This window comes from Danio rerio, chromosome 17 (assembly GCF_049306965.1).
Source record: "Danio rerio strain Tuebingen ecotype United States chromosome 17, GRCz12tu, whole genome shotgun sequence".
Lineage (NCBI taxonomy): Eukaryota > Metazoa > Chordata > Actinopteri > Cypriniformes > Danionidae > Danio > Danio rerio.
This window is the reverse complement of record NC_133192.1, coordinates 48,643,721-48,662,577: the sequence shown is the minus strand read 5'-3', so window position 1 is coordinate 48,662,577 and position 18,857 is coordinate 48,643,721. Positions and strand designations below refer to the sequence as shown.

Below are 18,857 nucleotides of genomic sequence, written 5' to 3'. Positions count from 1 at the left end.
GCGGTTCATTCAGCTGTGGCGACCCCAGATTAGTAAAGGGACTAAGCCGAAAAGAAAATGAATGAATGAAATGATTGCATGTATAAATTTGTCATAAATGGGTTGTTTTTGTTCCAGTCACATACATTAAATGTTTAATTATGTATTACATATGGTACTGCTTATATTATTTCACCATCTGTACACCAATAAAAGTAGTAAATGTCCGTGGATGGGGCTGTGTCGGTGTGGTAATGTGGGCTGGTGTGGCTACAGTGCCAGGGCTGATTTCCTAGTCCGCCCCTGTGCAACACCTAATATTAACCATATTGTGTGTTATTATTTCAACCCAGGCTCATTCTGATTACATACTCCTATATGCATTTTCCAACCCAAGCTCATTGTGGAAACGTAGCCCCGCGGACATTTCTGGAGACCGCGATTTACGTGGCCGAAGGTACGTACGGACGCATTTAGTTTTTTTCGAGCGAACGCTGCGGGGCGGTGTGGCGCCGCTCCGCTCCTCCTCTTCGAGCTCGCCGGCCGACGGCTCGCCTCCGAGTGGAGGGCTTTACCGATGCAACCAGTTTGTCCGCTTAGCTCACAGCGTTGCATCGGCGGAGCGGAGGCCCCAGAGGAGGAGGGAGAGCCGGCCGCAGGGACGGCGACCGGGATCGAGTCCGGGGAACAGCGGTTCCAGAAATCAGGTAAGTCATAAAACAGAATCCGAAAAATAAGGGTGAGAACGCAGCGGGATCCGAAAACGTGGTCAAAATCGAAGACAAGGGCTTTTGCTTTTTTTTTTTTTCTGGACGGCCTTTGCAAACCGTCGCTCGGGTTTAGGGAAGAGGGAGAAGGAAGAGGAGGGCGGCCGAGTCGGCCGAGTCGGCCGATCCGGCGGCTTTTCGCGCGAGAACGGCGCGGGCAAGAACGGCGCATGCTCCCTAGAGGCGCCCGAGATGCGAAAAAGCGTGCACAACGGCTTCTCGCGGATCCGCGAAAACAAAAACCGCTCGAATACGTACCTCCCGGGACGTATCTTGCGGTCCGCAGAAACGTCCGCGGGGCTACGTTTCCACAATGAGCCCGGGTTGGCATTTTCTGGAGAGAGCATCCCAGGAGCAGTTTTTATTTATTTATGTTTTTGTAGTTTTTGTTTTCGCTAATCTATCAGAGGCTCCTGTGTATGGTTTTTGATATCTCAAAAATTTCTTGCGAGTGCCATTTTGTGCCTGTTCTTCTCACATAAATCCACCAGAGGTTGCTGTCGACTGACTGACTCCCCCCACCCACATCCCTAAACCCAACCAATAGTGTTTTCAAAAGCACCGATTGACCTGCCTGCCCCCTTCCTTAAACCCAATGCAGTGTTTTAAAAAGCAATCCAGAACAAGAAAAGCCTTTGCCTGATTTTTACCACGTTTTCAGATTTTACCACATTCTCACCCTGTTATTTACTTGTTTGTTTTATTTTTTGGCTTATGTTTTACCTGCTTTCTAAAATAATTTTTTGTCAGACTCAAACCCTATCATGGTCAACTCTTCTCTGCGTCTCAAGTCTGCCAACATACGTGTCAAGCTACAGGACAAACTGGTAACATAGAGACGAAATGCAGCCAAACGTAGCTCTTGCTACATAATTAGCAATCTCCAGAAATGTGTCTGGGGGTATGATTTCAGAATGTGTTCAATTATTTAAAAAGTAACTGATAAGTGATATTAATCTACTTTACCAATGAAAAAGTAAAGTGAGGGGTTACTGTACACTTTTAGCCCATTTAATTGCATAAGATACAGAGTAATTAGACAATGTATTTAACTACTATTTTAATGGTGTAACTAGCTATCTATAACTACTTAGTTACTACTGTTAATCTTACAGTAAAATGTTATCAAAATAAGCTTTGTTTTTTCATATATTTAGCGGTTTTTGTATCGTTTATATTATGTGAGTAAAAATGACCATAGGAAGTATCAAAAATTGCATAACATAAACTGAAGAGATTAAGTTACTTAACGTTTCAGTTTTCTGTGCACCACTGTTGCACTGAAGCTTCATCTTCATCATTATTCTAATCATCATCTTTTTCATCATCATCTTCATCATCATAATCATCACCTTTATTATCATCAACATCATCACCTTTATCTTCATCATAATCATCTCAATAATCATCCTCATCGTTACCCTTTTCTTCATAATCATTATCATCATCATTTTCTTTATCATCATCATCATTACCTTCATCGTTATGCTAATCATATTCTTTATCATCTTTACTTTCATAATCATCTCCATCAACATCATCATAAGCATCATTTCCATCCTCTTCATAATCAAAATCTTCTTCACCATCTTCATTGTCATCATCAACATCATCATCTTCATCAACATCATATTCTTCATCATCATCACTTACATAATCATCATCTTTTTCTTTATCATCTTCATATTTATCATAATCATCTTCATTTCCTTCATCTTCATCATCACCATCTTAACCATAACCCTTAAGAATCATTTTCATCATCATCATCATCACCATCACCTTCCTCATTATCTTATTCATGATCATGATCTTTTTCGACATAATCTTCATCCCCATCATAATCATCTTCATCTTCACCATCTTAACCATAACCCTTTAGAATCATTTTCATCATCATCATCATCACCATCACCTTCATCATCATCTTATTCATGATCATGATCTTTTTCGACATGATCTTCATCCCCATCATAATCATCTTCATCTTCACCATCTTCATCAACATAACCTTCATAATCATCTTATTCATGAGCATAATCTTCTTCATCATCATCTCCATCAAAATCATTATATTAAGAATTATCTTCATCATCGTCACTTTTATAATCATCATTTATTTCCTTATCGTCATCATCAACATCTTTATCATCATCCCCTTTTACATCTTAATAATTTTCATCATCATCATCATCATCATCATTACCATCATCTTATTCATGAGCATAATCTTCTTCATCATCATCTCCATCATAATCATTACATTTAGAATCATCTTCATCATCATCATTTTCATAATCATCATCTATTTCTACATTATCATCATCAACATCTTTATCATCATCATCATCATCATCATCCCCTTCATCATCTTAATCAATTCCATCATCACCTTCATCATCATTTTATTCATGATCATGATCATAATCTTCATCTTCATCATAATCATCATCACCATCTTCATCACTTTCATCATCATCTAATTTATGATCATATTCTTCTTCATCATCATCTCCATCATAGTCATTATCTTCATCATCACCTTCATAATCATCTTCATCATTATATTCTCTGTCATCACTGTCATAATCATCATCATCATCATCTTTTTTTTCTTCATCATCACCATAATAATCATTTTTAATAATTTTCATCATCATCTTCATCATAACTCTTTTATCTTAATTATGATTATAATCTTCTTCATCATCATCTTTATCTCCATCATAATCATCATCTTCATCATCACTATCATCATCTTCATCATTTTCTTCATCATCATCATTCTTGAATACTTCTGACATTGTGATGACTTCTTTGTCATACTCTTCATCATCATCACCTTGATCATCATTTTCTTTTAATCACTACCTTCATCATCTTTCACATAATGATTATCATCTTCATCATCATCATCATCCTCATCCTCATCCTCATCATCAGTTTTAAGCCACACCTACAGAAAGAGAATCTTCAGATGTGCTACTGGAGGCTCTGAGTGGCCCAATCCAAAAGCTCCCCAAATCTCCCTCATTTCCATAGCGGACCCAATGAAGAGGCGGCGAGGAGGAGGAACAACAGCTTTGTCCACTTTTTGCTTGGTCTCCGAATGAACAGAGCAGCATTTCTGAAGCTTTTCTTGGAGGTGTAGAGGACTGTACATGCGCAAACCGGTTCCAGTTCCTTCGGCCTTACAGAAGAAGAAGAAGAAGAAGAAGAAGAGGAGGAAGAAGAAGAAGAAGAAGAAGAAAGAGCTGAAGCAGGAGAAAAAGCTGATCGCTGATGTTTCACACACACATCCTCAGCTGAGAGAAGCCGATGCTGATGGTAAGTGTTCAACTCATAACTTAACTGACCGGCGCTTTACTGGAGGCACATTGAGGCTCAAAACTGGCTTTACTGAAATCAAGATGAGCAGAAGGGTAAAAAATTTTCCACTTTGGAAAGTTTTGGCTTTAGTTTGAAAAAGAAATGTATACTTTATACTTTTATTCCACTAAAGTGCATTAATAATGAATCACAAGGCAAGTCAAAAGTCAGTTTTAAAATAATCACTCCTTTTTTTAACTTTACATTCTTTTAAAAATGCTAAACATATACTACTTTAAAGTGCTATCTTAATGTTTTTTTTTCTAATTTAACTAATGTGGTTAACTAATGCTAAACTGTTTCAGTGTTGGAACAAATTAAATAAATAAAAGAAAAAGAAAAAAAGAAAAAGAAAAAATAATAAAATGAATGAATAAATCAATAAAAAGCTGAAGGAAAGAGAAAATGAGATATTTTTTAAAAATGGCCTAAAAACTACAGTATTTCACTGTTTGCAAAAATAAAATAAAATAAAATAAAAATAAGCTGAGTAAAAGAGAAAGGGAGAGAAAAATAAAACATGGCATCAAAACTACAGTATTTTAGTGTTTGTACAAATAAATTAAATAAGTTAAATTAAAACAAAATAAAATTATAATAAAATAAAACAAACAAACAAAATATTAATATAAAATAAATAGGAAAAATGTAACAAATTAAAAAATAATAACATAAATAAAAATATTAAAATAAAATACTAAAACGCCAACTAAAAAAGTTAAATTAGAATTTTATTTAGTAAAATATATTATAATGTTTTACATTGCTGCAAAAAATCATATATTTTATTTCTTTCTTCAATATTTTTCATATTTTCTTCATCTATTAAGATCAAGTTATTCTGTTTACAGATTTTAAATAACTGGGAAAAAAACATATTATTCTACTTATCTGTGTTATATGTATGTGTTTATATATATATATATATATATATACTGAGCTACTGTTTTGTCTGCAAATAAAAATTCTATTATTATTATTGTAGACACATTATCAGTAGTTCATAAAATGCAGAATTGATCATTTTACTCAAAAACATGTTAATGACAAATCCAGAGAACCGGTAATAACTTTTAAGAGGTATTAAACTATTTCCAAAACTATAAACATCCTTTATTTTTAAAATAATCCATCACAGTCATTTTCCGCACTGATAAGAGTTTAATCTAATGTGCAAATGATAATATAATTAGCATATTACAAATGATTTAGTAACAGCTATAGTGGTGCTCAATGTAAAATCCTACTTTAAAGAACTCTGAAGAAAAAGTCAGAGTGAAAACCAGCTGACAAGGTAAATGAACACTTAACGAAAATTCAGATTAATTCTCTGACTAACAGATTATATTTAATGACTCAAAAAAAGCCTCAGATGGGTGTGTGAGGAGGCCTGAAGGGGAAATTCATCAGAAAGCTGCATTTCTCAGAGGCGTGTTGCATTATACAAGAGGAATAATGAGTTTTGGAGAAATCACAGAGTGACGTTTGATTAATCGTCGTGTGCAGGGGTCAGAAAACCCCCACGCAACACCAAAGCCAACGCAAACAAAATGGGCTGTGAACCCGTCCCAACATGGCGCTGTGTGGGCGAAAGAGGCACAGGGGGCATCAGGGGGGCACAATGAGAGGGGGGGCACCAAACACCCAGTCCAAATTATCTACCATCTGCTATGAGGAATATATATATATATATATATATATATATATATATATATATATATATATATATATATATATATATATATATATATATATATATATAAACCTAATTGAAAATATAATGATCAGTTATGTTGGTCGTATACATTATCTGCTATAAGAGTTTTGACTAGTTTCCTTTTTAGATTGTTTTGCTTTCATTTTAGTTCATAGTTTAGCAATTTTGCAGGTTTATTCATTTTTTTATTTTATTTTATGTTGTTAACAAATACTTGGGAACTACCTGAAATATGTTATAGCTAACAACTGAGGATTTTTATTTATTTCATTTTATTTTACAAGATTAACAAATACTTGGGAACTACCCCAATTTACAATAAAGATAACAGTTTTTAATTTGTTAGAATTATTTAACTACATTAGTGAACATGGAAAGCTTTAACAAATGCAGCTTTTGACTTAAGCCATAATATTAAAAACTGTAATAATGCTTTAGTAATTTTGTTGTTTTTGCATTTGAAATTAGCTCGAGATTTATTTTAATTATAATTTCTCTCTCCCTTTCTCTTTCAGCTAATTGTATTTTTATTTTATTTTCATTTCATATTTTATTTTTTTTTTCAACTAAATCAATTGTACAAATACTGAAATACAATACAGCTACCAGCTTAGCATTATTTATTTATTTTATTTTATTTTATAATATTAACAAATACTTGGAAACTGCCTGAAATACAATAAAGTTAACTTTTATTTTTTATTTTAATTGATTTTTTTTTAACTAAATCAATGTTACAGATACTAAAATACAATAAAGATAACAGCTTATTTTTATTCATTATAATTATTTAATTACATTTTTTAACATAAAAACTTAACAAATGCAGCTTTTGACTAGTCATATATAATAAAAACTAATTTAATTATTGATTTTGGCATTTTAAATTAGTTTAATATGTTTTTTTAATTTCTCCCTCTCTCTTCTCTTCAGCTAATTGTCTTTCTATTTTATTTCCATTTAATCTAATATTTTATTTTAAATAAATTAAATGTACAACTACTGAAATACAATAAAGCTAATCGTTTAGCATTGCTTATTATTTATTTATTTTAATTTAATTTTAGAATATTAACAAATACTTGGGAACTACCCAAAATACCATAAAGACAACAGTTTTTTATTTGTTAGAATAATTTAACTACATTAGTGTACATGAAAAACATTAACAAATGCAGCTTTTGACTTAAGTCATATTTAATAATAAACATTTAGTTCATGTTTTAATAATTATGTTGTTGTTTTTGGTATTTTAAACTAGTTTGAGATTTAATTTAATTATAATTTCGCTCTCCTTTTCTCCTTCAGCTAAATGTCTTTATTTTATTTTCATTTTATATTTAATTTTGTTTTATTTTAAATAAATCTAATGTGCAAATACTGAAATACAATAAAGCTAATGGTTTTGCAATATTACTATTTATTTTTACATTTTATTTTATAATATTTACAAATATTTGGAAATTGCCTGAAATTTTTGAATTAATTTATTTCTTTTTATTTCATTTCATATTTTAATCCATTGTATTTTATTTTAACTAAATCAAATGTTCAAATACTGAAATACAATAAAGCTAACAGGTTAGCATTTCTTTATTCCATTTTATTATTATTATTATTATTATTATTATTATTATTATTGTTGTTGTTATTATTATTATTGTTGTTGTATTTTTTTTATAATATTAACAAATACGTAGCAACTATGAAGCTATGAAACTTTTGTATTTATTAAAATTATTTAACTACATTAGTTATCATGAAAAAAAATTAACACGTGCTAATTTTGTCATTTTTGATAATAAGATTAATTATTATTTATAATAATAATAATAATAAATATGTGTTAATATTTTAGTAAATCTGTTGTTCTTTTTCTGTTCAATTAATTTTACATTTTATTTTATTTGTTTGTTTATTTGTCACTTTATTTATTTATTAATGTGCAAATAATAAAATATAATAAAGAAAACAGTTTAGCAATATTTATTTATTTTATTTTGATTTAATAATATTAACAAATACTAAGAAACTGCCTAAAACAAGAAAGCTAAAAGGTTTTTTAAGGTTACATTTGTTAGAATTATGCAACTACATAAGTTAACACAAAAAACACGACAACTTTAACATTAACAAATGGAGCTTATCATTTTTAATATATAATTTTAGTGAATCTTTTAGTAATTATTTAGCTTTTGCCATTTTAATTTCATTTTACATTATTATTTTATTTTCTCCCCCCCCCCCCCCTTTCCTTCCCTTCAGCTGATTGCCTCCTTTTTATTTTATTGTATTTTTATTTCATTTTATCTTTTTTTCAGTACATAAATCTAATGCACAATACAGCCAACATAATAATCTATTAGTAAATATTGCTTAACAAAAGTAGACAAAACCAAATATCACGATGGTCACGATGAGTAATAGGCAGGTAAAACCCGCTGTTTCCAATACGGTCGGTTTTGACCACATTTCTCCTTGTCCTGTGACTGAGTTACATAAGTATTCTGTCTTCCGCATCTGCAATTAACTTTTCCTGGTGAATAGCAGCACCGACACAATGGCAAGAAATTTTTGTGTCTGTAGGCGTAAAACAAAAGAAGCAAACATCCACGCTGCCCCCAACAGTTTGGAGAATGAATAGACGGTTAGCTTTTGTGGGAAACTTGCCATTCGTTTTGAGAAAAAAAAAACAGGCACCTGAATTCACACATAATAGCGTCAGATGGAGAGTCCGGCACGATGACCTACAGTGATGTCCATATAAATTCAGCAAACGTGTGACTGAAAGACGAAGAGCTGATAACACACTTTCAGTCCTTATCAGGGTAATATCTGAGAAAACAGGAAGACGGGAGTGAGTTTCGTTTTCTTTAATTAGTCGTCGTTAAACAAAAAAGCACACAAAAAACTCGCCTCATGGTCAAACCTCATAATAATATATTTTATCCCAAATTTAAATAAAAACGGCGACTAATGAAACTCAGAAAGGCGAACGAGGTAAAGTTGTAGTGGAAAATCAGAACATACAAGTAATATTTGGAAGAGAGAAAATGAATGAACATTTTAAAAATATGAAATTATTTAAATTATAGTTAAAGATGTTAAATTTACATGTAGGTGTCAAACAAACAAGTGAAAAAAATACAAATAAAGCAACAAACAAATAAAGCAACAAACAAATAAATGAGGCAATAACCATATAAACAAACAATTAAACAAACAAACAAATAAAGCAACAATTAAATAAAGCAAAAAAACTAACAAACAAAGCAACAAATAAATAAATAAAGTAACAGACATACAAGGAAACAAAGCAACAAACAAACAGATGAAGCAAATAAGTAAATAAAGCAACCAAACAAATAAATAAATAAAGCAACAAAAACTTAAAGAAAAATAAATAAATAAAGCAACAAACAAATGTACAAAGCAACAAATAAGCAATGCAACAAACAATTACATTCATAAATAAAGCAAATAACAAGTAAATAAAGCAACAAAAACAAACAAATAAATTAACAAAAGCTTAAAGAAAAAAAACAAATAAATGATGCAATAAACAAACACACAAAGGAACATACAAACAATGCAACAAACAAACAATTACATTCATAAATAAAGCAAGAAACAAGTAAATAAATAAAGCAACAAACAAAGAGACAAACAAATACATAAAGCAGCAATCAAACAAAGAAAAAAACTCATAAAGAATGCAATAAACACAAAAAGCAACAGAAAACAAATACATCCATAAATAAAGAAACAAACAAATAAAGCAACAAACAAACAAACAAATAAAGCAAAAAAACAAACAATGATTGCATGAAAGTTTTTTTATGGGTGCGGGGGGGGGGGGGGGGGTCACAAAACCTTCATGAAGCAGACAACCTAAACAGTTGATTATACTTTAGTTTATTGGATATATTATATTTCAAATTACCTGTGAATTTTTTATTCTTTTTCAAAAATGTTTCAAGTAAAGTTTAACAGAACAAGAACATTTTCATTTCTTTCACATATTTTTTGTTTCTTCTGGAGAAAGTCTTATTTCTTTTAGTCTGGCTGGAATAAAACTGCTAAGGTCAATATTATTACAGCTTAACAAATATTGTTTTTTGATTGGCTACAGAACAAGCCACAGTTGTCTAATTACCTGCCAAATTAACCTAATTAAGCCTTTAAATTGCACTTTAAGCTGAATACTAGTATCTTGGAAAGGAACCAGTATGGTATTTAATAACTGTCAAAGACAAAATAAATTAGTTGTTACGTTTAGAAATCTGTAAGAAAAACTCTTCTCTCTGTTACACATCACTTAGGAAAGAACTATTAAAACGTAATAAAATAACAACATTACACAGGAGGCCTTATACTGGTTGTCTTCAGCTGTACATGTGTAAACAATTAATCATAGGATACATTTGGGCTTTATTTATTTATTTACTTCCCACCTTTTTTGCCAATCAGTTTCTTACAACTACGATAGTAATCTAACACAACTAAATAAATAAAAAAAAATAACCCTTTAGCCACAAACTGTTCCCAGAGTTAAAACAAATAAATAAACAAACAAACCCGAATAAATAAATACACTGTAAATGTCAAGCAAGCCTGCACGTACATGTAAATATATAAATGAATAAATAAATCTATTAAAAGGTCCTGTGGTTAATTAGTCAACCAACAAACAAATCATTAAATAGTAAACACACATACATATGATTATACATACTATAAGTCAGTATGCCTTAAAGGGACAGTTCACTCAAAAATGAAAATTTTGTCATCATTTACTCTGTCACTTTTTCAAAACCTATTTGACTTTCTTTCTTCTGTTAAACACTAAAGAGGATATTTGAAGAAAGCCGAAAACCGGTCACCATTGACTTTCATTGTTTTTCCTACAATGGAGGCAATGGTTACCGATTTTTAGCTTTCTTCCGACCTCATCTTTTGCATTCAGCAGAAGAAAGAAACTCAAAAAGGTTTGGAAACACTTAAGAGTGAGTAAAAATTTAGCACATTTTCCTTTTTGGGGTGAACTGTCCCTTTAAATATTTCAGTCTTTTAGTGATAAAACACTGTTTCATAACAGTTTAACACAGTATCCACATGTTATGAACAACTGTGGTGCCGTACATCAGTGGAGGAGCATCAAGATGTTTTTTTGGTTAGCTGTATTGGTCTTAAATCCTGCCTGTGGTGGATTTCTCAGTGCTGACTGTAGTGTGTGACAGTGTGGACGCACAGAAGCCTGTGGGCGAGTGTGAATGGAGGCTGGAGGAGTGTGTGCAGAAGCAGATGCACATCTATTCACAGGCGCTTCACTTTGGCTAGAGGACTCGGTGAGAAGGGGCTGTTCCGTCGTGTGGGAGGCTGAATTGGGCCTCGGCAAATGCTCGGTTGCTCACGCTGCCACCGATCAAAATAGAACAGGCTGGCAGAACAACAAAAAGTGACGAGAGAGATGAGGAAGAGACGAGGACGGCCGAATACATGTGTCAAGCAGACTAACAGACAACATGACAGATTAAGACTGTTCATGTGAAAGGAGAAGATACACTTAACCTGTCCTTTAATTTGTAAAGTTGGTGTGGAGGAGCTCAGCAAAACACGTCTATTCCATGCAATCCTATATAGCGCCCCCACACTTTCTTACACTCAAACAAATGATTGCTGCTGCTTGTTCAAACTAATATTTAAAATGAGCTGAAACAGCACAACTCTTGTAATTTCTTTGGCCAATTTATTTGTTTTATGTTCAGTGCACTTAAATTTGTAAACCATTAAGTTAACTTAAAGGGGTGGTCCATTACAATATCATATTTTAAGCTTTAATTGATGTGTAATAAAGCTTTGTTAACATAAACAAAATCTTTGAATGTAGGATGCTCAAAGTTCAATGCAAAGAGAGACATTGGGTTTTACAGAGTTAGCTTAGCAAAGCCTACACCGAATGAACTTTGGGGACTAAAAAAAACCCTCCAGGTCAATGATGTCATAAACCCATCAGGTTTCACCAGCTGAATCTCACAAGGAAACGTAAGTATTTTACGTTTTGTCAGTTCAGTGGCTAAATCGTACATATTCATACGAGTTCAGTCGTACGAAAATGTAGGTTTTTGAAAAGGAGGCGTGGCACCCAACCCCACCCCTTACCCCAACCGTCATTAAGTGATGAGCAAATCGTACTAAATTGTACGAATTAGATCGTACGAATTCATATGAATTAGCCACTAAATCAAAAAGTTACGAATTGCCGTGAGATTGCGTTGGTTACACATATACACCCTGTGTGATAAAGGGGTGTAGCCAGAGGTGCTGTAGGGTTATAACAGAGATGCTTCTTGGATGTGGATCTGATCTGCGAATCACGGAACATTATGTTAGCTGACCAATCAGAGCCTCTTGAGGGCTGGTATTCAGAGGAACTAGGAAAAATGACAGTCCTTTTCATGTTAGCTGAGTAGCTGTAAATAATCAAAGTAAGACATTTGAAAAAATAATGTGATTTTCTACAAGTGAAGCATGATCACATATTGCTTTGCACCCCATAAACACAACCAAGCCTTACAAATACACTCTGTACCACCTCTTTAAGCATTTTGTATTGGTCCAACTGCCTGGCAAATGGATTTGTCCAGCATGGTTTGTATGGAATTGAATTAAGAGAGGGAAATGTTCACTATGAAAGTAATCTTAGGTGTTTAGAGTTCATAGAAAGGCTTGTTAGAGTTAAATCTACACTTTAATTTGAATATTTGGAAAATTTTCATGTAATACTTTGAGTTTTGACTTTTGAGATTACCACCTTGCAGAAGCACCCATGCTTCTGGCAGCTTAATTAGCAAAACTGCAGTTTGTTGCTTTGTTCAGTGAGCAGTAACTGGCCTAAAATTAGTTCTGGGATCAACTGTATATGTAACTCATTAAATATGCTTCAAAATGTCTCTTTTAGTTAATTTAGGATAATTTTGAATAAAACCAAAAGACCTCGTAAGTCACACAAATTGTACGACACAGACAAGAAAATATATATAAGTTTAATAAAAACACACGTCTATTTAAACTTTTATATGATAAAATCATGTTGGGCCAAATCAATTGCATTTAATTGTGATTTTTATTTTTTTTTTAGCTGGTGCTAAACCAATTTATTGGATGGAAATCCTGCCCTCAATTAAATTGAGTTCATCCCATGAGTTATATGTTTGAGTGTATGGTGACAGGCGCTTTAGTGCTTTAGCTTGACCTGATTGTTTAATATTCTTTGGGGAAACCAAATCTGTGGATTCAGTGCAAAAAAAAAAAAAAAAAAAACTATACAGAACCTTTATTTTTATTTGGTTTATGCTTTTGTCAAATCAATATTAATTTGGAGATTAATAGTGCCTTCATTTAGAGACATGATACATTTAATATTTTTTTACATTAATAAAACAAATAATTCACTTCTAAAACTATTTTGAATTTTTTAGATGTGAATTATTTCCTAGTAATTGGTTGCAGCTGGAAGGGCACCCGCTGCGTAAAACATATGCTAAGTTGGGAGTTCATTCTACTGTGGCAGTCGTGATCCTAATGAATAAAGGGACTAAGGCGAAAAGAAAATGAATGAATGAAAATAAAAAAAATAAAAGCAATAATGCAACAAAAAGCCACTAAGGCTAAAAATTTCACTCAATATAAAGAATGAATGAATGAATGAATGAGGGAACAAGTGAACAAACAAGCGAACAAATGAACGAATGAACAAATAAATTAATAAAGTTCCTTTTAGCATAAAAACTTCCTGAGGTTGATCAAAAATGCAAAATGCAAATGCATTTCTTCTTTTCCTCAAATAAATAATTATTTGACACAAAATATTTATAATAAATTATTATATATAATCCTGATACAATTACTTTAAAATAAATAAACTTATTTTTTTGCTCCAAAGATTTTCAGTCCAACAAACAAACAGAAAAACGAAAGAACAAACAAACAAATAAATAAATGAAATATTTTGCCTCCTGAGGCTTTATTAAATAAATATTGGTGCTCCTGAGGCTTTATTAAATAAAAATAAATTAATTCATAAAATTGCATTTTGTGCAAGAAAGAAAATTATAGAGGTCAAATAAATAAATATATAAATAAACACAACATTACACACAAAAATTATAGCATTTTGATGCTGATTATTTATTAGAAAATTGAAAATTGAAAATTAAATAATGCTCCAAGCCTACATTTATTCATTCACTTTCCTTCAGTTTAGTCCCTTGTTCACTGTGTCACCACAGTGGAATGAACCGCCAACTTATCCAGCATATTTTACACAGTGGATGCTCTACCAGCCGCAACCCAGTACTAGGAAACACCTCTTACATTCACACACACACAAACAAACAAACGAACAAACCAAACACACACACATACACACACACACACACACACACACACACACACACACACACACACACACACACACACACACACATAACCAACAGTCAATTTACTTTATTCAATTAATCTATTTCGCATATAGGCCTACCCACGTGAACACAAGAACATGCAAAGTCCACACAGAAATGCCAACTGACCCAGGCGAGACTCGAACCAGTGACCTTCTTGTTGTGAGGAAACAGTGCTGACCATAATGAAATACTTTTATGTGTTAAGGTTTTTTATTCTCTGCAGTGATTAAGTCGCTAAATTATCTAATTACATGACCTCTCCGATACAGTTTTCATCCTATGTTCTAGAGAATTATCAGTAGATGAATAGTTTGAAGTGAATTAAAATCCTGTACATTACTAAAATAGAGGTACTAAAATGGGTTGCAACGTAAACACATAAAGTCCGTCTAATAATAAATATGTGTGGTCACACTGATCTTGTCTAGTTACAGAGGAAAAGGCGCGTGTGTATTAATAAATATGTTTCCTCAACCCTCTAGAGACTAGACTATAACTTTCCAACATATTCAAATATCACTTTCCTGCATTGAGTTTTATTGCGGTTCATCTGTGGGACGTGAGATCGGCGTGGCTCGTTATTTTCCGTGTCGAGTTTCCCGGATGCGTTCCATATAAGTCAAAAAGGGCGTGATGGAGATCACCGGATAATATCCATTTATGGGATGCACCGTAACCGGAATTCCTGATAACACACACCAAAAGTTCACAGATATAAAAAAAACACCTACTTCTTAGCACAGTCCACACGTCAATTTAGATAAAGCATGTATTTGTGCACAACATATCGATCTATTTTAAGAAAATAAACGTGCCGGACTCAAAGATTTGTCCGAAAAGTGAGGTCGTGTCGTCACATGGCCAAAAGCAAAAAGAAAAGCCCAACCCGTTTTTTTCTGTCATGTTCTGTCCTTGTATGGTCAGTGACGTCACGGGGCATTGACAGGCTCTTCTTAAAATGCATACTACGACATAAAAGTTTCACTTATTGCTGCGGCACGTATGAAGGGAGCTGATGAGCTCTGACACCGATGCGCGCGTTTATGATGATAACACCGAAGTCAAAACAGCATTGATAACAGCATCAACATTTACAACACAAGCCCTCAGAGCAACTTAATAACAATTCAAGATCGTATATTAACAATATCGAGGATCAAAATGACAGCGACAGCAAGTACCGGGGATAAAATGAGCGCGTCGTTAACGGATTTCATGCGCTGTTTGCCATCTCACGTCTATGGTCTGGATGAGATTCCCCCGTGCGCGCCCACCGGCTTCCCTCATGTGGATGCGGGAGTCTGTTCGGACCACTACAGCGAGGCGTCCGCAGGTAAGAGAGGAGGATGCTTCAGACCCCTGCGCACTAACCTGGGTTTATATGATAATTGATGTTTTGATTTAGCAGTGTTTTTAAAGCTGGTTCCTTTTTTAGACTTAAAATGGGCTAACTTTATAGGCTATATAAAAATATTGTAATAATTTTTATAAATATTTTTCTCTCATGGTCGTTTTTTTTGGAATAGCTGTTGTGAAAACAAACTAGCGAAAGGAGCCTCAATAAGGTTAAATTGCATTTGTCACGTTTGTTTTGCCCAAACACTCTTAAAATATTCCTTATTGGAACGGGTGGTTTAAACATTCACAGAATCCAAACGTTTATGTGTGGTTGAAAACATTTATTGATGAGGTCAACAAAAGTTCGTGTGACACTAAGAAAAATAAATTTAACGACAGATTGAAAAGTTCTGTTAAGAACCAAAAATAGATCTGGCATCGCTAAAAACCCCGACTGGAACATATTTACTGGAAAAGTCATTATAAAGTCTAATTTATATGAATATTAGCAAAATAATCTATAATATTCCCACTTTTTTGCTGTCAAAAGTGAATTTTGCAAACCTATTTTGTGAAGAAAAAACCAAGAATCCTTTATTGAAGTTTTTTTTTTTCTGCTGTGACGAAATTGTCCAAACAATAGCCTAATTCCTTTCCATAACTTTTGTATAACCTGGTAATATTTCTTATAGAGGTTCTTTTGGAAATACAGATCCAAATAAAATACGAGTTATTAGGTTTTTTAAATACGTAATTAATAAACAGAGTAAAAATGTGACTTCTAGCCTTAAATCGTCCATGTATTTTTCAATCTTATTTTAACAGCAAGGAAATTCGTAGTATCACAAAATATTTTGCTGTGATTTTAAACCAGAATATTGAGACACCCGCATATATTTACCCTCCAACACACCAACAATCTTTTGAAATCAAATAGCTTACTGAATAGAGCTGCTATCACGTGGTGGAAACGCAGTCTGCTCTTTTAGACGTTTACACCAAAACATATTACTGAGTTTCTCTATAAGCCTGTTGCTTTTTGCTCATACAGGTGGCCTGAGCAGCGACAGCTTCGGCGTGGAAAAGCGGGACCTTGATCTGCCTGACCCGGGCAAGTTTTCTCCGCACAGCGCGCCTGTCGCCTACACGGGGAAAATTTCCATCGACGCGCAGGGAAGTTGGAGTCAAGAGGGAATAATCAACTTCATCAGTGCAGGAGTGCAGGACCGGTCCACATCACCAGGATCGTTCTCCACGGGCTCGCCCGCAGGTCCACCTTCAGACTGCTCCAAAATAGTCCAAAATCTTCCCAACATGGAGCACATGTACACAGGGCCACCCCCTTACACCTGTAGCGCCGAGGGCTATCAGGACCCTTCGGTCTACCTGTCGACCACTACATGCCCAATAACATACGCACCTCCGTCATACTCGGCCCCAAAATCAACCATAGACGGGGCGCTTTTCTCCATCATTCCCGATTATGGGGGCTTTTATCAGAACAGCAGCTGCCAAAGGGACAACATGGCAGTTTTTCAGGATATCAAGCCGTTTTCGTGCTCTTTGGAGTCTATTAGAGTCCCACCACCTCTGACTCCCTTGAACACTATAAGGAATTTTACTCTGGCGTGTCCGGTGGACGGCTCAAGGCCGCCGTTAGACGGCACCAACCCGCAGAATGTCCCACTCAGGCCAATACTGCGGCCACGGAAATACCCGAACCGACCGTGCAAGACGCCGGTGCACGAGCGCCCGTATCCGTGTCCGGCCGAGGGATGCGACCGGAGGTTTTCGCGCTCGGATGAGCTCACGCGTCACGTCCGCATCCACACCGGACACAAGCCGTTTCAGTGCCGCATCTGCATGCGCAGCTTCAGCCGGAGCGACCACCTCACGACCCACATCCGCACACACACGGGCGAGAAGCCCTTCTCCTGTGACTTCTGCGGCAGAAAGTTCGCCCGAAGCGACGAGCGAAGGAGGCACACAAAAATCCACCAGAGACATAAGGACAGAAAGCTTTCTGTGGGCCCTCACAGCTCCAGCGCTGGGGGAAACTGATTAGATAGCACATACATGATGTGACCCCTGGGTTCGTCAACCTGGACCTTGTTTGTGTGCACACAAAAAAATACGAAGGCAGCTTATGAATCTTAATGTTGAATGTGGTTTGTTGTAGAAGCTAGTCGTTATCACAGAATATTTCATGTGGTGCATAATGCAGTTGTTCTGAGAAATAGTGTTTACAGTGAGTCTTTTTGTTGACTATTATTGTTACGTGTCTTAATAAAATGATAATAAACACAAGGTGTATTTTTGAGAACCACCTTTTCTGCGAAATGGATTTCATATCTGTGTGGCAGTGCAAAATTGCACCACTAGAGGTCACAACTTGGCAAACATTTGAGTTATTGCTGATAAAGTGAGGCCCGCGGGTTAAACACCCAAAAAGGAAAATTCTGTAATCATTTACTCACTTTTGACTTTTGTCCCAAACCATTTTTAAGACATTCTGAAGAATAATGGAAACCCGTGGCCAACGAGATCTATAGTAGGCAAAACAAATGCTACTGAAATTAAGATTTTGAACATTTTTTCAAAATATCTTCTGTTTAACAGAACAAAAAAAAAAAATCTAATGTTTTGGAAAAAGTAAAAAATAAGTAAATAATGACAAAACTTTTTTTTTTTTTTGGTGAAAACCCCTTTTAAAATATACACAACCACCCAAGCTGGAAGTCTTCGCAAATCAGGGTTGCAGCAAATTGATACAACATAACTGTTAGTTAGAAACACTAACAATGTCTCAAAAGACTCCTATTTTAAGTAAATGCAGTTGTAACAATTCATCCAAAAAGATACAAAATATTAGGGGGAGAACAACTGTTCTGAACAACTCTAAATCAGCCAATAATAATGTTTTCTGATTATGTAACGATGAGTAATGATGCTGAAAATTCAGCATCGTCATGACAGGAATCAATCAAATTTAAAAATCTATTAAATCACTATTATTCATTCATTTATTCTCTAGTTGGCTTAGTCCCTTTATTAATTCGAGGTCGCCACAGCGGAATGAACCGACAACTTATCCAGCAAGTTTTTACGCACCGAATGCCCTTCCAGCTGCAACCCATCTCTGGTAAACATTCACACACTCATTCACACACACTCATACACTACGGACAATTTAGCCAACCCAATTCACTTGTACCGTATGTC

The 18,857-nt window shown here is 34.3% G+C and overlaps 2 protein-coding genes across 7 annotated transcripts in view; one reads left to right on the top strand and one right to left on the bottom strand.

Moving 5' to 3' along the window:
- znf365 (zinc finger protein 365) overlaps positions 1-18,857 on the bottom strand; it is a 64,335-nt gene that overhangs the window by 6,225 nt on the left and 39,253 nt on the right. Inside the window, exon 6 of one of the 5 annotated variants that reach the window (XR_012392983.1) lies at positions 8,533-8,667. The exons of 1 other annotated variant lie outside the window; for it this stretch is intronic. The gene's annotated coding sequence lies outside the window, so the exon portion shown is untranslated. Of the gene's footprint in view, positions 1-2,852; positions 3,937-8,150; positions 8,668-14,492; positions 14,983-18,857 lie in introns of those variants that run through there. 3 more of the 5 variants (XM_073927738.1, XM_073927737.1, XM_073927736.1) reach the window with 3 other exon arrangements.
- egr2a (early growth response 2a) lies at positions 3,908-17,977 on the top strand. 2 transcript variants are annotated; one of them, NM_001359896.1, is made up of 2 exons: positions 3,908-4,073; positions 16,687-17,977. In NM_001359896.1, exons 1-2 carry the CDS (start codon positions 3,908-3,910, stop codon positions 17,694-17,696), a joined length of 1,176 nt encoding a protein of 391 aa, NP_001346825.1. In that variant the 3' UTR covers positions 17,697-17,977. The 2 variants fall into 2 exon arrangements, with proteins under 2 accessions (NP_001346825.1, NP_001315333.1); NM_001328404.2 differs by lacking the exon at positions 3,908-4,073 and adding an exon at positions 15,280-15,630.

Coding starts and splice junctions, on each gene's coding strand:
- egr2a (NM_001328404.2), top strand. CDS start 15,459: ATGACAGCGACAGCAAGTACCGGGGATAAAATGAGCGCGTCGTTAACG. Junction 15,631..16,686: donor CTACAGCGAGGCGTCCGCAG/GTAAGAGAGGAG, acceptor TTGCTCATACAG/GTGGCCTGAGCAGCGACAGC.